Source organism: Grampus griseus, assembly GCF_964374135.1.
Source record: "Grampus griseus genome assembly, chromosome: 19".
NCBI classification, from domain to species: domain Eukaryota; kingdom Metazoa; phylum Chordata; class Mammalia; order Artiodactyla; family Delphinidae; genus Grampus; species Grampus griseus.
In genome coordinates, this window is record NC_139013.1 from 48,307,402 (window position 1) to 48,321,326 (window position 13,925).

At 46.5% G+C, this 13,925-nt stretch overlaps 1 protein-coding gene across 1 annotated transcript in view; it reads right to left on the reverse strand.

Moving 5' to 3' along the window:
• ADAMTS18 (ADAM metallopeptidase with thrombospondin type 1 motif 18) overlaps positions 1–9,087 on the reverse strand; it is a gene marked incomplete at both ends in the record, with an annotated part of 157,673 nt that extends 148,586 nt beyond the window's left edge. The window contains 2 exons of the mRNA XM_082677835.1: positions 5,577–5,893; positions 8,814–9,087. Coding sequence (XP_082533961.1) covers positions 5,577–5,893; positions 8,814–9,087 — 591 coding nt within the window. The remainder of the gene's footprint in view (positions 1–5,576; positions 5,894–8,813) is intronic.
• Positions 9,088–13,925: the final 4,838 nt, after the last annotated feature.

A 13,925-nucleotide genomic window follows, 5' to 3' on the forward strand; every position in this document is an offset into this window, starting at 1 on the left:
TATACCCTGAGAAAACCATAATTCAAAAAGACACGTGCAACCCCAATGTTCATAGCAGCACTATTTACAATAGCCAGGTCACGGAGGCAACCTAAATGTCTGTCAACAGAGGAATGGATAAAGAAGACGTGGTGCATATATACATGGAATATTACTCAGCCATAAAAAGGAACGAAATCGGGTCATGTGTAGAGACGTGGATGGATCTAGAGACTGTCATACAGAGTGAAGTCAGAAAGAGAAAAACAAATGTTGTATAATAATGCATATATGCGGAATCTAGAAAAATCTTATAGATGACCTAATTTGCCAAGCAGAAATAGAGACACAGACATAGGGAACAAATGTACAGATACCAAGGGGGAAAGGAGACGGGTGGGAGGAACTGGGAGATTGGGCTTGACACATGTACACTATTGATACTATGTATAAAATGGACAACTGAGGGGAACCTACTGCAGAGCACAGGGAACTCTACTTAATGCACGGTGGTGTCCTAAATTGGAGGGAAATCCAAAAGGGACGGGATATATGTATACGTATGGCTGATTCATTTCGCTGTGCAGTAGAAGCTAACGTAACATTGTAAAGCAACTATACTCCAAAAAAAATTTTAAAGGACACCCCCTCCAGACATAACGGTAGGCAGATTCACTCGTGGAAGTTTGCAACTCCTGTTTAATGGATTATTCCAAGTAAATAACTGCCTACTTAACTCCTGAATAAAATGAGACCCATCGTGTGTGGGGGGTACATTTTAAGAGACTATTTCGAGTATAGTTTAATTCTGAATTACTGAACTCCCTGCCGGAGAAATCCTAACCGGAATATGTGTGTATGCAAATATATTTCACTATTAGAACCCCTCCACCCTCTCTCGCTCGCTCTTGGAGTTTCCCTACCAAGTCAAGTTAATGGTTAGCTCTCCTGTCAGTACTCTATTATCTAAAGGGGACTTCTCACTTTTTTAATACACACTGATGCACACTAGGAAATTGCTAGAACCTTGAAAGTCACTCTGATGCCAGTTGCCAGCCCCCGTCTCGGGGAAACACCAACGGAGACACTTCAGGTGAAAGAAGATTCATCTCAGTCTCCTTCACCTCATGCCAGTTTCTGTATTCATGCCAGAAGAGTCGTTTATCTCTTCTGGCTTGTGAACTCTGACACGCGTGTAAGAGACCTGCCCGTCCACCAAGCATGTTAGAGACCTGCCCATCTCCTGAAGCCTTGAATTATTCTATTCTGAATGCATTACAGCACTTGCTAATTCACTTTAGGAACCCCCTGTCTGACCAAAGAAGGTGAGCAGTGTTCATGGGTTCTGGGTAGCTAGAAGGAAAGATTCTTCCTCCTGGAGTGATGATTTTCCTCCATCCCCATCTCTCAATGGGCCTAGAGAAGAGATTCTTCAATGTGGCGCCTCAAGTGATTTCCCAGAGTTCACTATTGCTATTCAACAGTGTTTCATATGCAGGTCAATGCATCGTTAGAGATGCAAAGCCATGATATCAAAGATGCTAAGTTGGCAAAGGTGTTTTTGCTCAGAAGCCTTGTTTCTCTTCACAAAGAAAGGAAAAAGCACCACAGTTTGGGCTGAAAACATATACAGGAGTCCTCCACTTTCGCAAGTTTGCTTTATGTCACTTTGCTTTTATGAAAAACGCAATTAGCACCTGGTTTTTGCTAACCAAAAGAAATACGAAGAGGATTTTCGTTTTTATGGGAAAAAAAACCAAAGCAAAATAGCGATCAGCGTGGTCAGTGTTTGTTGGTTGGTTTTGCAGCTAACCCTTATACAGGCAGCGCTCACCCTAAGCAGGGAGAGCGGCACCGCCCAGCTCCTTCCCCAGGAACTGCACTAAGAATCTCCGCATCAAGCCACTGTCGCTCTGAACTACGTCTGTGAGCACTTGTGCTTTATGTCCATTTATTTTGTGCATTCATTGCCAAGATGTGTCCTAAGGTAATTGCTTCTTTGCTTTTGTCATTTTGGCTTACGAAAGACTTCATAGGGACGCTCTATTTTCAGATAACAGGGAAAACCTGTATAATACTTCTTGTCCATATATGATATCACAAAAGAGGGTATACAAGTGGCCAGTAGGCATAAGAAAGGATACTCAACTTCATTAACCATCAGAACAATGCAAACTAAACCCACTGTGTGATACTGCTTCACATCCATCAGTGGGAGTGGCAGAAATGGAAAAGACAGACAACAGCCAAGTGTCGATGAGAATGTGGAGCAACCGGAACTCTTATCCACTGCTGACGGCCGTGTAAATCAGTGCAACCACTCTGAAAAGCCGTTTGGCTGAATCTAGGAAAAGAGCGGTAAGTGCAGTTCCTGGGGCAGGAGCTGGGCGGTGCCGCTCTCCCTGCTTAGGGTGAGCGCTGCCTGTATAAGGGTTAGCCGCAAAACCAACCAACGAACACTGACCACGCTGCTCGCTATTTTGCTTTAGGGAAAACATATATATTAACCTATGACCCAACAACTTCAGTCTTTGGTATGTTTCCAACAGAATGTGTCCATAAGCTCACCCAAAGGCACAGACGAGAATGTTTAGTATTCCTCCTCCTAACAGCCCCAAACTGGAAACAATTTAAATGCCACCAACAATTAGATGGAAACAATGTAGAATATTCATACAGAGGAATTATTGTATGACCCTCTCTTAGGTAAAAAATTTTTAAATAGGCGAACTTAAGCTATGTGACAAATTAGGACAGTGGTTACTTCTGGTGGACAGTCACTGGAAGGGGATGTGGGGTAGGGGTCTTCTGGGACACTGGTAATGTCCTGTTGGATCTGGTTGTGGGTTACAGCGGTGTGAACTTTGTAAAAATTCATTAGGCTGTACTCCACGATTTTTGCATTTTTCTGTGTATACATTTTTGCACTTTTCTGTATATACATTATACCTCAATAGAAGTTACAGACGTTAATACAGAGCAGTGTCTCAGCTTCTCATTTGTGGCTCTGTCCTCTTACTTGTTTTATTTTTCTTATTGTTTGATTGAGGATGGCTGTGTCTGTATTTTGCTGCTGTTTGGCAGGGACTTGGGGAGGTGGGTAATGCAAGGGGGATAAGCTTGATCCTCTCCCTACCCCATGCCCCATGGGCCCAAACAATTGGATAATTGGACTCAGATGCCTAGAGATGGCCGTGGTCTTAGAACTAATTTCACATGGCTCAGGAGAGGAAACTGAGGCCTACAGAACTAAAGTTAATTAAGTATATGTGGCTGGCTTGTTGAAAAGTAGGAACAGATTGTGAGTTTCATGATTTCAATTTATAACAGCCTTATAAAAAAGAATGAAATGCTATTTGCAGCAACATGGATGGCCCTAGAGATGATCATACTAAGTGAAGTAAGTCAGACAGAGAAAGACAAATATCATATGATTTTGCTTATATGTGGAATCTAAAAAAATGATACAAATGAACTTATTTACAAACAAGAAACAGACTCACGGACTTTGAAAACAAACTTATGGTTACCAAAGTGTAAAGGTGTGGGGGAGGGATAAATTAGCAGTTTGGGATTAACATATACACATTACTATATATAAAATAGATAATCAACAAGGACCTACTGTATAGCACAGGGAACCCTACTCAATATTCAGTAATAACCTATATGGGAAAAGAATCTGAAAAAGAATGCATATATGTGTACGTATATGTATAACTCAGTCACTTTGCTGTACACCTGAAACTAACACAACATTGTAAATCAACTACAGTCCAATATAAAATAAAAATTGAATTTAAAAGATAAAAACAAACAAAAATCAGATTGGTACGCAAAGAAAAAAAATTATATCGGCCTTATACACGGGCAGATGTGGTTGCCAATGACTTCTTTCACCTTCAGCCCAAAGATGGAACTTTTAAATTTGCCTCATTCTTTGTGTTAAGTGGTCATTCTCTGTTCAAAAGTGAATCTCCTTCTGAGGAGAAACAACCTAACATCTATGAATATGGGATAATTGGTCAGATTTCCTATCACTCACAGAAAGTGGAATATTGAGCTCATTAACCACGGGGAGACTAAGCGCCTTCCAAGAGCTGCTGCGGCGCTTTCCATGTAGGAAGTCACTTCATCCCCACGGTGCTGTAAACCCTCTTGTTATTCCCATTGTAGAGAGAGAGACACTAAGACACAGAGAGATTCATAACTTGCCCAAGGTCCTACTAGTAAGGGCTGCTATGAAAGATGAACTTGGACAGACTACTCTTCACCACTGGGTTATCTGGAATGGGATAGTTTAAGCCACTGTGATGGAGGGCCTAACCTCCTTCTGAAGACATAAGGAGACTGGAATAGATAGAAGACAGGGAAAAGAGGGGTACGTTACCAAACGAGCAGTAGACTCATGACAACCAAACCAACCAAACAACAAAAACAAGATATATTCACGTGTGTGTGGGCTGCCTAGGTGCGTGTAACTATCTTAGAACATATACGTCACTAGTAAGCCATATTGCTCATTTAAACAGATCCAGCTTAGCCAGGAATTGTTAAATCTTTGCTTCACTCTATAGTTTAAAGACCATACGAAAAAATATCGTAACTCTGGTGGTGATAAAAGATTTTAACTACATGTCAAGTCACAATATGAAAACAAAAACGTTAAAAAATAAAGTTTCAGCTAGCCAAGAACACGGGAGTCTTCATTCACCAGCGCCTGAGCCCCTCTCTCTTGCTCAGTCACGATGTATCACGTACATTACACTAACTACATCCTCTGCTGGGCTTTCTCACATTTTCCTTCTTCTAGCCACGCCAGAGCATGACCATGGTTTGTCTCAACACACACAAACTCTTCTGTCAGTTACAGACACTTCTCAATTGCAACAGAAGATGAAATCGACCCAGATCACCATTTATTGTCTCACAGATGACTGAATCCTGAGACAAGCATCATTTATACCAATATTCTTGATCTCGAGCCCAACAGCTGAGGATTACACAAGAGGAAATAACGCTCGTCCCAAATCTTTTTAAGTGTCCTGCCTTCCTGGATGCCACACTTAATCCCACCAGCCCCTGAACACACCACATCACACTCAGAAAGGACGCCTTACGGGAGCAGGACAACGTGAACAGATTAGTTGAAAGAAAACAAGAGGCCTCCCTTCCACAGGGAAGGTTGGGCTTCCCAGGGCAGTGAACACACTTTTGCATTAAATACGGTTTTCCCTGTTTCAAAGCACTGTGGAGGCACGCAGCTTGTTAGATTTATATAAAGCCTGGTCTCTCAAGACTTTCCAAAGCGAATGGCATCCATCACATTAATTTCCTTGGGGGATCGTCTCAAACATGGAAAATGAAGAGGCCCAGACCATTAAACATCAAAAGAACGTTCTAAATGGTAATTAAAGTTCTTTTAGATAGATTTTCTTTTTCTGGGAGCAGATTAGATTAATTCAATTGAGAATATTATACGTATCAAAGCTGACAGTGTGAATGTGTGGAGTTGGCTGCAAGAGCACTTAGGATTGCAGACATCTGTTCATTCCAGTTATACAAAACACAGGAAAGAGGGAGTAGGGGGTGCTTACCAAGCCGGCACATGTAGACACAGCGACGGAGGACAAGCTGTCGTTTCTGATAAATCCCTGATAGAAACATCTTGGCACCACGGGTTCCCGAGTCTCTGAAGCACCATCTTTTCCAAGTACCTGGACAATAAAGTGACTGCTCAAGATTGCCGAGGGCTTAAGTTCTAAGTGTAGTTCCTGTCCAAATGCTGAAAATCGGTAATGCAGGGAGCTGCTGGCACTCTGCGCCGACCGCTTTTTCCTGCCGCTGTGCAAAATGTCGTGTGAAACATATGACCCGCCCGAGTCCACTTCTACCGGCGTGACAAAGACGTAATCTGCAATGGGAAAGGTTTCGCTGTCAGCACCCACGGCCCGCAGTGCCCGAGGGTCCCTTTCCAAAAGGCTGGCAAAGAGCAACACACAGCTGAAAGGTACTTGTTCTATTGCCTCGCACCTAAACTACCTATAATTCAGAGCAGCTCATGACGAGGAGAATTGTGTGATCTTGACAATTAGCTCTGCCACAGCAATTCCTACAGAAACTATAAGTCAGGCACCATCTTGTAGAATGTCAAGAATGTTTCTGGAAAATGCCACAACTCTCATGGTCTGCAGAGAGAGATGGACTTTTTATATATTAGTCATAGAGTCATCCATACATAAAAATTGATTTCGGGGAGACAGTATTAATAACTATAAAAACCACAAAGCCAAGAAAGGAACACTTTTTTCCAAGATGATACCTTTGTGCTTAAACTACATTGGGAGCATTGGGGTGGGGGGGACAGAGTTTAAATTTCAAATGTAACTCACAGCACTGAGTAACTTGAGATGAATTCTCAGGTAATTAACAAGTAACTGTAGTTTTATGTTTCCAATATTAATTATATGTGATAATAAAACTCCAGCACTTGTATCACTCAGCGTTTTACAAACGAGCTTTCCCTGGGACAATTCCATTTAATTGTAAGCATAAAATAGAGTGGATACGTAAAAATGCCTCGAAATTGTCAGAACTTCCCACTACAGTCTGTTGCTGAAAATTGCTCAGACATGTTGGTGGGGGCGTGTCAGATCAGGGGACACCTGGAAAGACGTGTTTAAAAATACCTTCACTGTTGCTCCCTAGAGCAGCGCTAATTACTGCTTGTCCCAGAGAAGAGAAGTTAAACAACAATTTGCTGCTTGAAAAAACGAGGCTAGCAAACTGTTTTCTATCACACGACATTGAAACTGAAAAGTATCATCCCACAAGATGATCTGGAATATGCCCTCTGCGCATTAAAAAACGCTCTGTATTTCCACTTTCTAGGCACAGAATGGGAAACTAATTTGGACCGTGTTTAGAAAGATTCTGAATAACCAAGAGGCATGTTTGAGTCACTTGGGTCCTTGGTTACTGGAGGAGGAAAAGCAAGAGGAATTTCCCTTTTCCGAAAATAGTCAACAACCGGAAAAAAGAAAAAAGGAAAAAAAAAACAAGAAGAGAAAAGAAAGAAAAAAGCTAAGGAATGAACAGAGCCCTGTAGCTAGCAGGGATCAACGAGTGATATTCTAATTGGTCCTACATTAAAAAAATCCCAACATGACAATAATTTTCAACTATGTCTGTCTATGAACCATCTGTTACTCATATTGCTTGAGAAATTCATTCTTACAATGTTCTTGCCGTTCTCCCCCATTTTCTTCTTCACTCCTTTAACTAGAAATACTATCTAATTGACATGCATATTAAAAAGCAATTAAAAAAATGTTTTTCTCTTAACCTTAAAAAAACTGAGTGGGATATACATGATTTCTCTTCTCTTTAAAATTGCTACTATGCCGTTTTCCTGGTATGTGGCTTTTGATTAAACACAGCTTTTTCTTAGGGACAAACCACCTTCTCCCTCCCCCATACTAAAACCTAATTGTGAAAAGCATCCCTGACATGTGCTCAGACACAGTCTCTGTAAGCTGATTCTTACCTCCTTGACCAAAGCCATCTGAAACTCTGCCTGCTCTTAGCTGGGAGAACACGCAGAAGCCTTATCCAGCCAGCGGTCTGCAGAATCAGCCTGCAAAGCCCCCCACCCACACACCTGCTACTAGTTTGTTTCCAAGGGGAGAATGAACAAGCAAGCTGATGGTAATATTCAGTCCTTGCTGGGAAGAGGGGCAGTCAGGGCCCCTGTAGTGAGTGATCTGATTAATCGGCTCAGGGGCTACCTAAAGATGAGGTCCTTACAGGTGGTAGCTGGAAATGGAGGGGACCTCCAGCCATTTGGCCCTGATGAAACAATGAGGGGTTGTTTTAGAAACTGCAGCCAGCTTTTCTGGTTGGACAAAAGGCGAATTTCTCAAGGGCAAATTCCTGGCTCTCCCCTGTCCCCTCACTCACCCACTCCCTGGCGGCACAGCCTTTCTCCATGACTCTGCCATCCCCCCTCTCCCCAGTATGATCCCTGGTCCCCTGAGAGGAGGAGATAACCCTGCAAGACTAAAAAATGATAAAACCCCAGCTAGACATCAAGGTCTTGCTATAGAAACCTTGGATCAGGAATCAGCTGTTCTCCAGTAGCCCATGGGAACAATGGTAACAAGGATTTTCCTTCCAGGTGCCAGGGAGAAGTTAATAAATGACAGAAGTAAAGAGTGTTCTGGAAGTCTGAAGCGAGGGAACTTCAAAGGAGATAAAGCAAAACCCCCCGCCCCCCCACCAGAGGATACCTGCTTTCCTCTCTCTAAAAGTGATCTTTGGGAATCAATGATACGAGGGAAGAGAAAAGGGAGAAAGAAGGAAGGAAAGGGAGAAAGGGGACAGGAGTGAAGGGAGGGAAGGAAGATGGGGGAGAGGAAAGATGGGGGAGGAAAGAAGATGGGGGAAGAAGGGGGCATGTCCTTTCCCGGAAGAGGAAGGAGATGAGGACGGTGCCCTTTGATGCCAGCTACCTAGTCAATGTCCACTCACTTTCTAATTTCTCACCACAGCACGGATTTTTTTTTTTTTTTTTAAACCAGCCGTCTGTGAACGAGGGAAAGTATTGTTTTCTCATTTATGTGACTTGCAGCTTGAGGCACTGATTCTTCCGATAAGTTCAGAGTCCGGGCCACATCCCCCTCTCCAAACAGGAACCGTTTCCAGGACGCGCGCACACCTGCCACGTGGGGGGAGGGGTGGCCTCATCTGCCCTTTCTCTCTTTGGGGGGAAGGAAGGGACAAAGTGCCTGGAGAAGCCCTTCTGCGGGGGGGGGGACGGGGGGGCGAATACGAACCCTGGTTTAATCCGCTGCCGCCGCCGCCTCGGCTGTCACTGGCTAAGGCTGCGGCGACCGACGCACAGCAAAGGCAGCAGAGCTGGAGCGCCTGCAAGAGAAAAGGTGACACCGTGCGTGAGGGGCGCGGCGGGGCTGGGGTCCCCGGCCACCCGCCATTGGCGCCTCCCCGCCGGGCACCTGCCTTGGCCACGCGCCCCCGTCCCGCCGGCCCCCACGGCGGGCCCGAGCGGGCGGCGGGGAGGGCGCACGCGAGCAGGAGGGCGCACTCCATGGTCAGGTGCGGGCGCGGCGGCTGCGGGCGGCGCACATCCTCCCCGCCGCCCCGGAGCGCGGCGCTCCAGGTGCGGCGCCAGGTGGGAGCCGCCGCCGCTCACATCGCGGGCCGGGCGCGCCGGGCCTCCCCGGCTCCGGCAGCTCGCGCGCCCTCCCTCCCGCCGGCGCCGGCCTGCACAGCGCCGCCTGCGGCTCCTGGAGGCGGCACGGGGGAGCCCCGGACCAGGGCTGGCGCGCGCCTCCGAGCGCAGACGGCCGGGGGACTCTGTTCGCGCCTGCCCTCCCGTCCGTGCGTCTGTCTGTGTCGGGGTGAGCGTCTGAGGCTCCCGGGGCCAGCAGAGCCAGCTGGCTCCCCCAGCGCGCCGGAGCCGAGCGCCCGCCTCTCCACCGCACGGTGATTGGCGACCAGCGGCTCCCGGGCCCGTCCGAGCCCCCGGGCTGGTGCAAGGGCGTGGGATTCCCCGCTCCCGCTCCGAGGGAGGGGGCGCACGGGGAGGGGAGGCTGGGGGAGAGGAAGGGGGAGGGAGGGAGCGACCGCCGAGGGAGGGAGGAGAGCGCCCTGGGCCAGGCTGGGAAAACGTCACTGAAGCGCACGGAGGGATGAGCCGAGCAGGGCGGCACTCAGGTGAGTGGCGCGACTTCTCTCGCTGCCGGTGCAGACTTCTGTTTTACAAGTCTCCTGGCGAGACAGCCCAGGTATTTAGCGTTCTCAATACCTCAAAGGGCCAGCCGCCCTCCTCTGCTTTATCTCGCTCACCTCGGACCCTCTCCTTGCAAAGGTGGGCCTTATTAACCCCTTGATAAGGTTGAGGAAACCGGGCTTGGCTGGGCTCCAGAGTACCTCGCTACCCAGAGAGTAATCCCGGTAACTCGCAAATCTCAGGCGGCCTGGAGGGCTGGAAGCAAGAGCCTTGCCACCGGCTGCAGCGTGTGAAAACCCAGGCTGGCCGGCGGTGGCCTCACCTCTTCAAGTGACCGCGTTTCCAGCTCCTCAAGATTGAATCCTGGCCCCAGACCCCGCAACGTGCAGAAATGAGCCGTAACATACACTGCTGCCATCGCCACGAATGCGCATCCCCTCTGCCGGGTGCCTGCTGATTACACGCCACGTTTATTTGATCTTTTGATCCCCACTGTTTGCAGTGATGAACAAAATATATTCTCCTCACAGGCTAATGGAAAAGACCCTCAAGGGATAACTCGACAATACCAGAACCAAAATGATCACAAATAGTCTACAGGAAAAGAATGGGGTCCTAAGTTAGAAAGAATAAGAGCAGAATCTAATTTAATTGGAGGGGGTCTAAGCGTGGGCGTGTAACTGTAAGATGTCTGTTAGGAGCTGACATTTCAAAGAGGACCAAAGAGAGGGGGTCAGTTTTATAAAGAAAGAAAGGAGTGAGGTCTTGCATGTCCGGAGACAGAGCACAGTGTAAGTGAAGGTCTTGAAGTAGGAAACGTACCTGCCATGATGGAAGGCCTACAGGCCGGAGGGAGAGACAGAAATAGCAGATGGCCAGGTCAACAGGACCTTGTGGGCTGTGGGTGAAGCATGTAAGAAATTTAGATTTAAGATTGTGTGTGTGTGTGTGTGTGTGTGTGTGTGTGTGTGTGTGTGTGTGTTCAGGGTCTGTTTCACTGGATGCATCAGTGAAGATCTAAAGCTGGGGCTAGAAAAGCAGAGAAGGTGGCACAGCTTCTGTGCGGAAAGGCCTCACGGTGAGAAAATCTAGGTTAAACAAATCACGTGGGTTTCACGACGTAATCTGTTTAAGCTCTTGTGGCCTCCATTGTATAATCTGTAAAACGGGAGTTCAGCACAATATAGCAAAAGCATCGCAAGGATTAAGTGCATGTCCTTCTGAGCCCTTTATAAGTGGGCTTTAAAAATAAGAACAGACGGTACCCGGAATTGCTTTTGCTTATCCATCTTATGTCACACTTGAATGTGCATCAAAATCACCCATGATGCTGGCTTAAAATACAGATGCCTGGGCCACCAGCCGTGGACGTTCTGATTCAGGAGATTCGGTGTTGGGCCCAAATATGCATTTGTAGCAAGCAGCTGTGGGTGATTCTGATACAGGTAACTTCAGTGCTTTATGCTTCTAAAGGAAGCTGGAGGGGTGCGTGGTGTGCTCACACTTGGCCCAGTGAAACCATGTCCCTGATCTGCATCTCTCCCGTGAGACACCTTTGCATGGAGTCATCCACACCCCTTTGGTCTTGTTCCTCACCATGGTCAGGGCTTGAGTCTCAGAGAACACTCTTACCTGTGCTTCTCACCCTCTGCACTATTGACCTTGGGGGCTGGATAATTCTCTGTGGTGGAAGCCATCCTGTGCATTGTAGGATGTTAAGCAGTGTCCCTGGTCTCTACCCACTACATGCCAGTAGCACCCTCAGAATTGTGATAAAACGTTGTGATGTTACTAGATGTCCCTGGGAAACCAAATCACCCCTAGTGAGAACCTGGATGAATAGTGTGGACTCCAGTCCTACTCTGTGGCATTTTTCTCCATTGATGTGGAGCCTCATAGCTTCTCATTCAATGGGACAAGTATTTGTTGAGTGCCCACCGCTGAGGGACTGGAGGCCTCCTCTTGAACTTCCTCTAAGTGTCCCATCCCCCACTGATTTTACAGCTCTTCTCCCGTACCCTCGGAAACGTTTGCACCCAGGAGATCCCGACCCTCCATGGTTTGGTACAGAAATCAAGACCCCGTCTCATATACTCCTACGTGAGAAAAACTTCCCATTCCATTCATTTGCAGATGCCTGGGTCCAATTTATTCTGTAGGGCTGACACACAAACACTGCAAGCCCCAACTTCTGGGATGATTTTCCACACTCGATATTCCAGGAACTAGCCCTGCAATATGTATACATTGCCTCTAGATGGTGACAGAGAGGCGGGAGCACATGGTCCTTTCAGCTGTGAAGTGCAAAGGAGCACCAGCTTCTAAATTACTTGGAAATCTAAATCTGAGCTGATTTTAAAACTATAAATCTAAGACACTGTAAAGAATATCTAAAGTTCATAGTACTCTGTCTCAGTCCATTTGACATGCTATAACAGAATACCACAGCCTAGGTGGATTAGAAACAACAGACATGTATTTCTTACAGTTCTGGAGGCTGGGAAGTTCAAGATCAAGGCACCAGCAGATTCGGTTGATGTCTGGTGAGATCCTGCTTCTTGGTTCATAGATGGCCTTTTTGCTGTGTCCTCACAAGGTGGCAGGGGCGAGGGATCTCTTCTATAAGGGCACTAATCCCTTTCATGAGGCCTCAGCCCTCATGACCCAATCACCTCCCGAAGCCCTCCCTTCTAAATGCCATCATACTGTGGATTAGGTTTCAATATATGAGCTTGGGAGAGGGATACAAACATTGCATGAACAAATGGGGAAAAGAAAAAAATTATCCCTTTCATGGTGTATTCTGTCATACTTAGCCCAGACCCTGGCACAGAGAAGACATTCAGTAAGTATTTGTAGGAAGGAAGGAAGGAAGGAAGGACAGAAGGAAGGAAGGAAGGGAGGAAGGAAGGGAGGAAAGAGAAAGAGAGGAAGGAAAGGAGGGAGGGACAGAGGGACAGAGGGAGGGAGGGAGGGAATGGTGGGGAAATGGAAATGGAGAGATCACACAGTTTCACTCTTTTCCATCCTTTAAAATCAGTGGTACAGTTCTAGGTATTGGTTTCTCATCTTTTTACACCGACATAAGTTTAACCTCTTTTTCAAGATAATATGCTTTAAGTCACATACCTCCTCCTGGTCAGAGCAAGAAATAAATGGTGATCCCTGTTATTGATTCACTTTTTCCTTGATCTGTGCTCCATGAGGATGCAAGTGTCTCTTGCACAGAAAGGAAGAAACGTTTAGCCCCTCTCCCATCACAGCTGACTTTCACAGAGGGATGCTGCCCCTCCTCTGGCATTTTAAAGCTGCACTGAATGGTCCGTCAGGTTCCTGACGGTTTCCTGTAGAAGGCATTTTCATGTGCAAAGAGAAAGACGTCCAAAGCCAAGTATCCGAACCTAGAACAGGGTAACCTAGAAACAGTAAACAGGACTTATTTCAACACAGTAGCCAAAAAGAAAAATAAAGAGACGGAAACGGATTTCCATCCTTGAGCCCTGAGAGGCAAGGGCTGCCTCCTGACCAATGTCTCAGAAAACAAGGTGCAGTTACAACCGCGTCCTCAAAAACAGTGGGGAGGGGGAAAGGGAGGAGGACAGAGCAGCATCTTCTTTAGAGATAACCATCCAGAAAGATAAAGTGTTTCCTTCACCATGCAAAATAAAGAGTGAAATTCAAGCAAATGACACGCATAGACGGGTTTTCATTAGTGACAGGAGATCGTCCGCAAACCCAATTTAGGAACTACCAACTGTTCTCTCAGCTCAAATTATATTTAGTCGATCATGCCGCTTTCCTGGGACACAGGCATCAATTTCTTCTCTTTGCAACCTGCGCTTGTCTGACTGTCTCTATGTTAAGACTTTCTCTATTCATCTCAGCTTCCCTTGCTCTGTCTACGTGTGCTGCTTCACGGCTCTATTTTCAGCCCTTTCCCAAGCCCTACAATTAAAAGTAGCTTGTCTGTTCCAGACTGGAGAGGCAGCGTTACAACTAGACTCCCTATTCCCACAGACGAACTCAAGGCCAAGTTCTGCACTCTCTGTGCAGCAAAGAATGGAGCATATATTTTGCCAAAGCTCTGGAAAATCTCAGGCTGCCGGAGAAAGGGAAATGACTCTTGTCTACATGAAGTATTCTCTCCTTCTCAACCACCAGATCTCATCACGCGCAGGCTTAGACATCTGCCCTG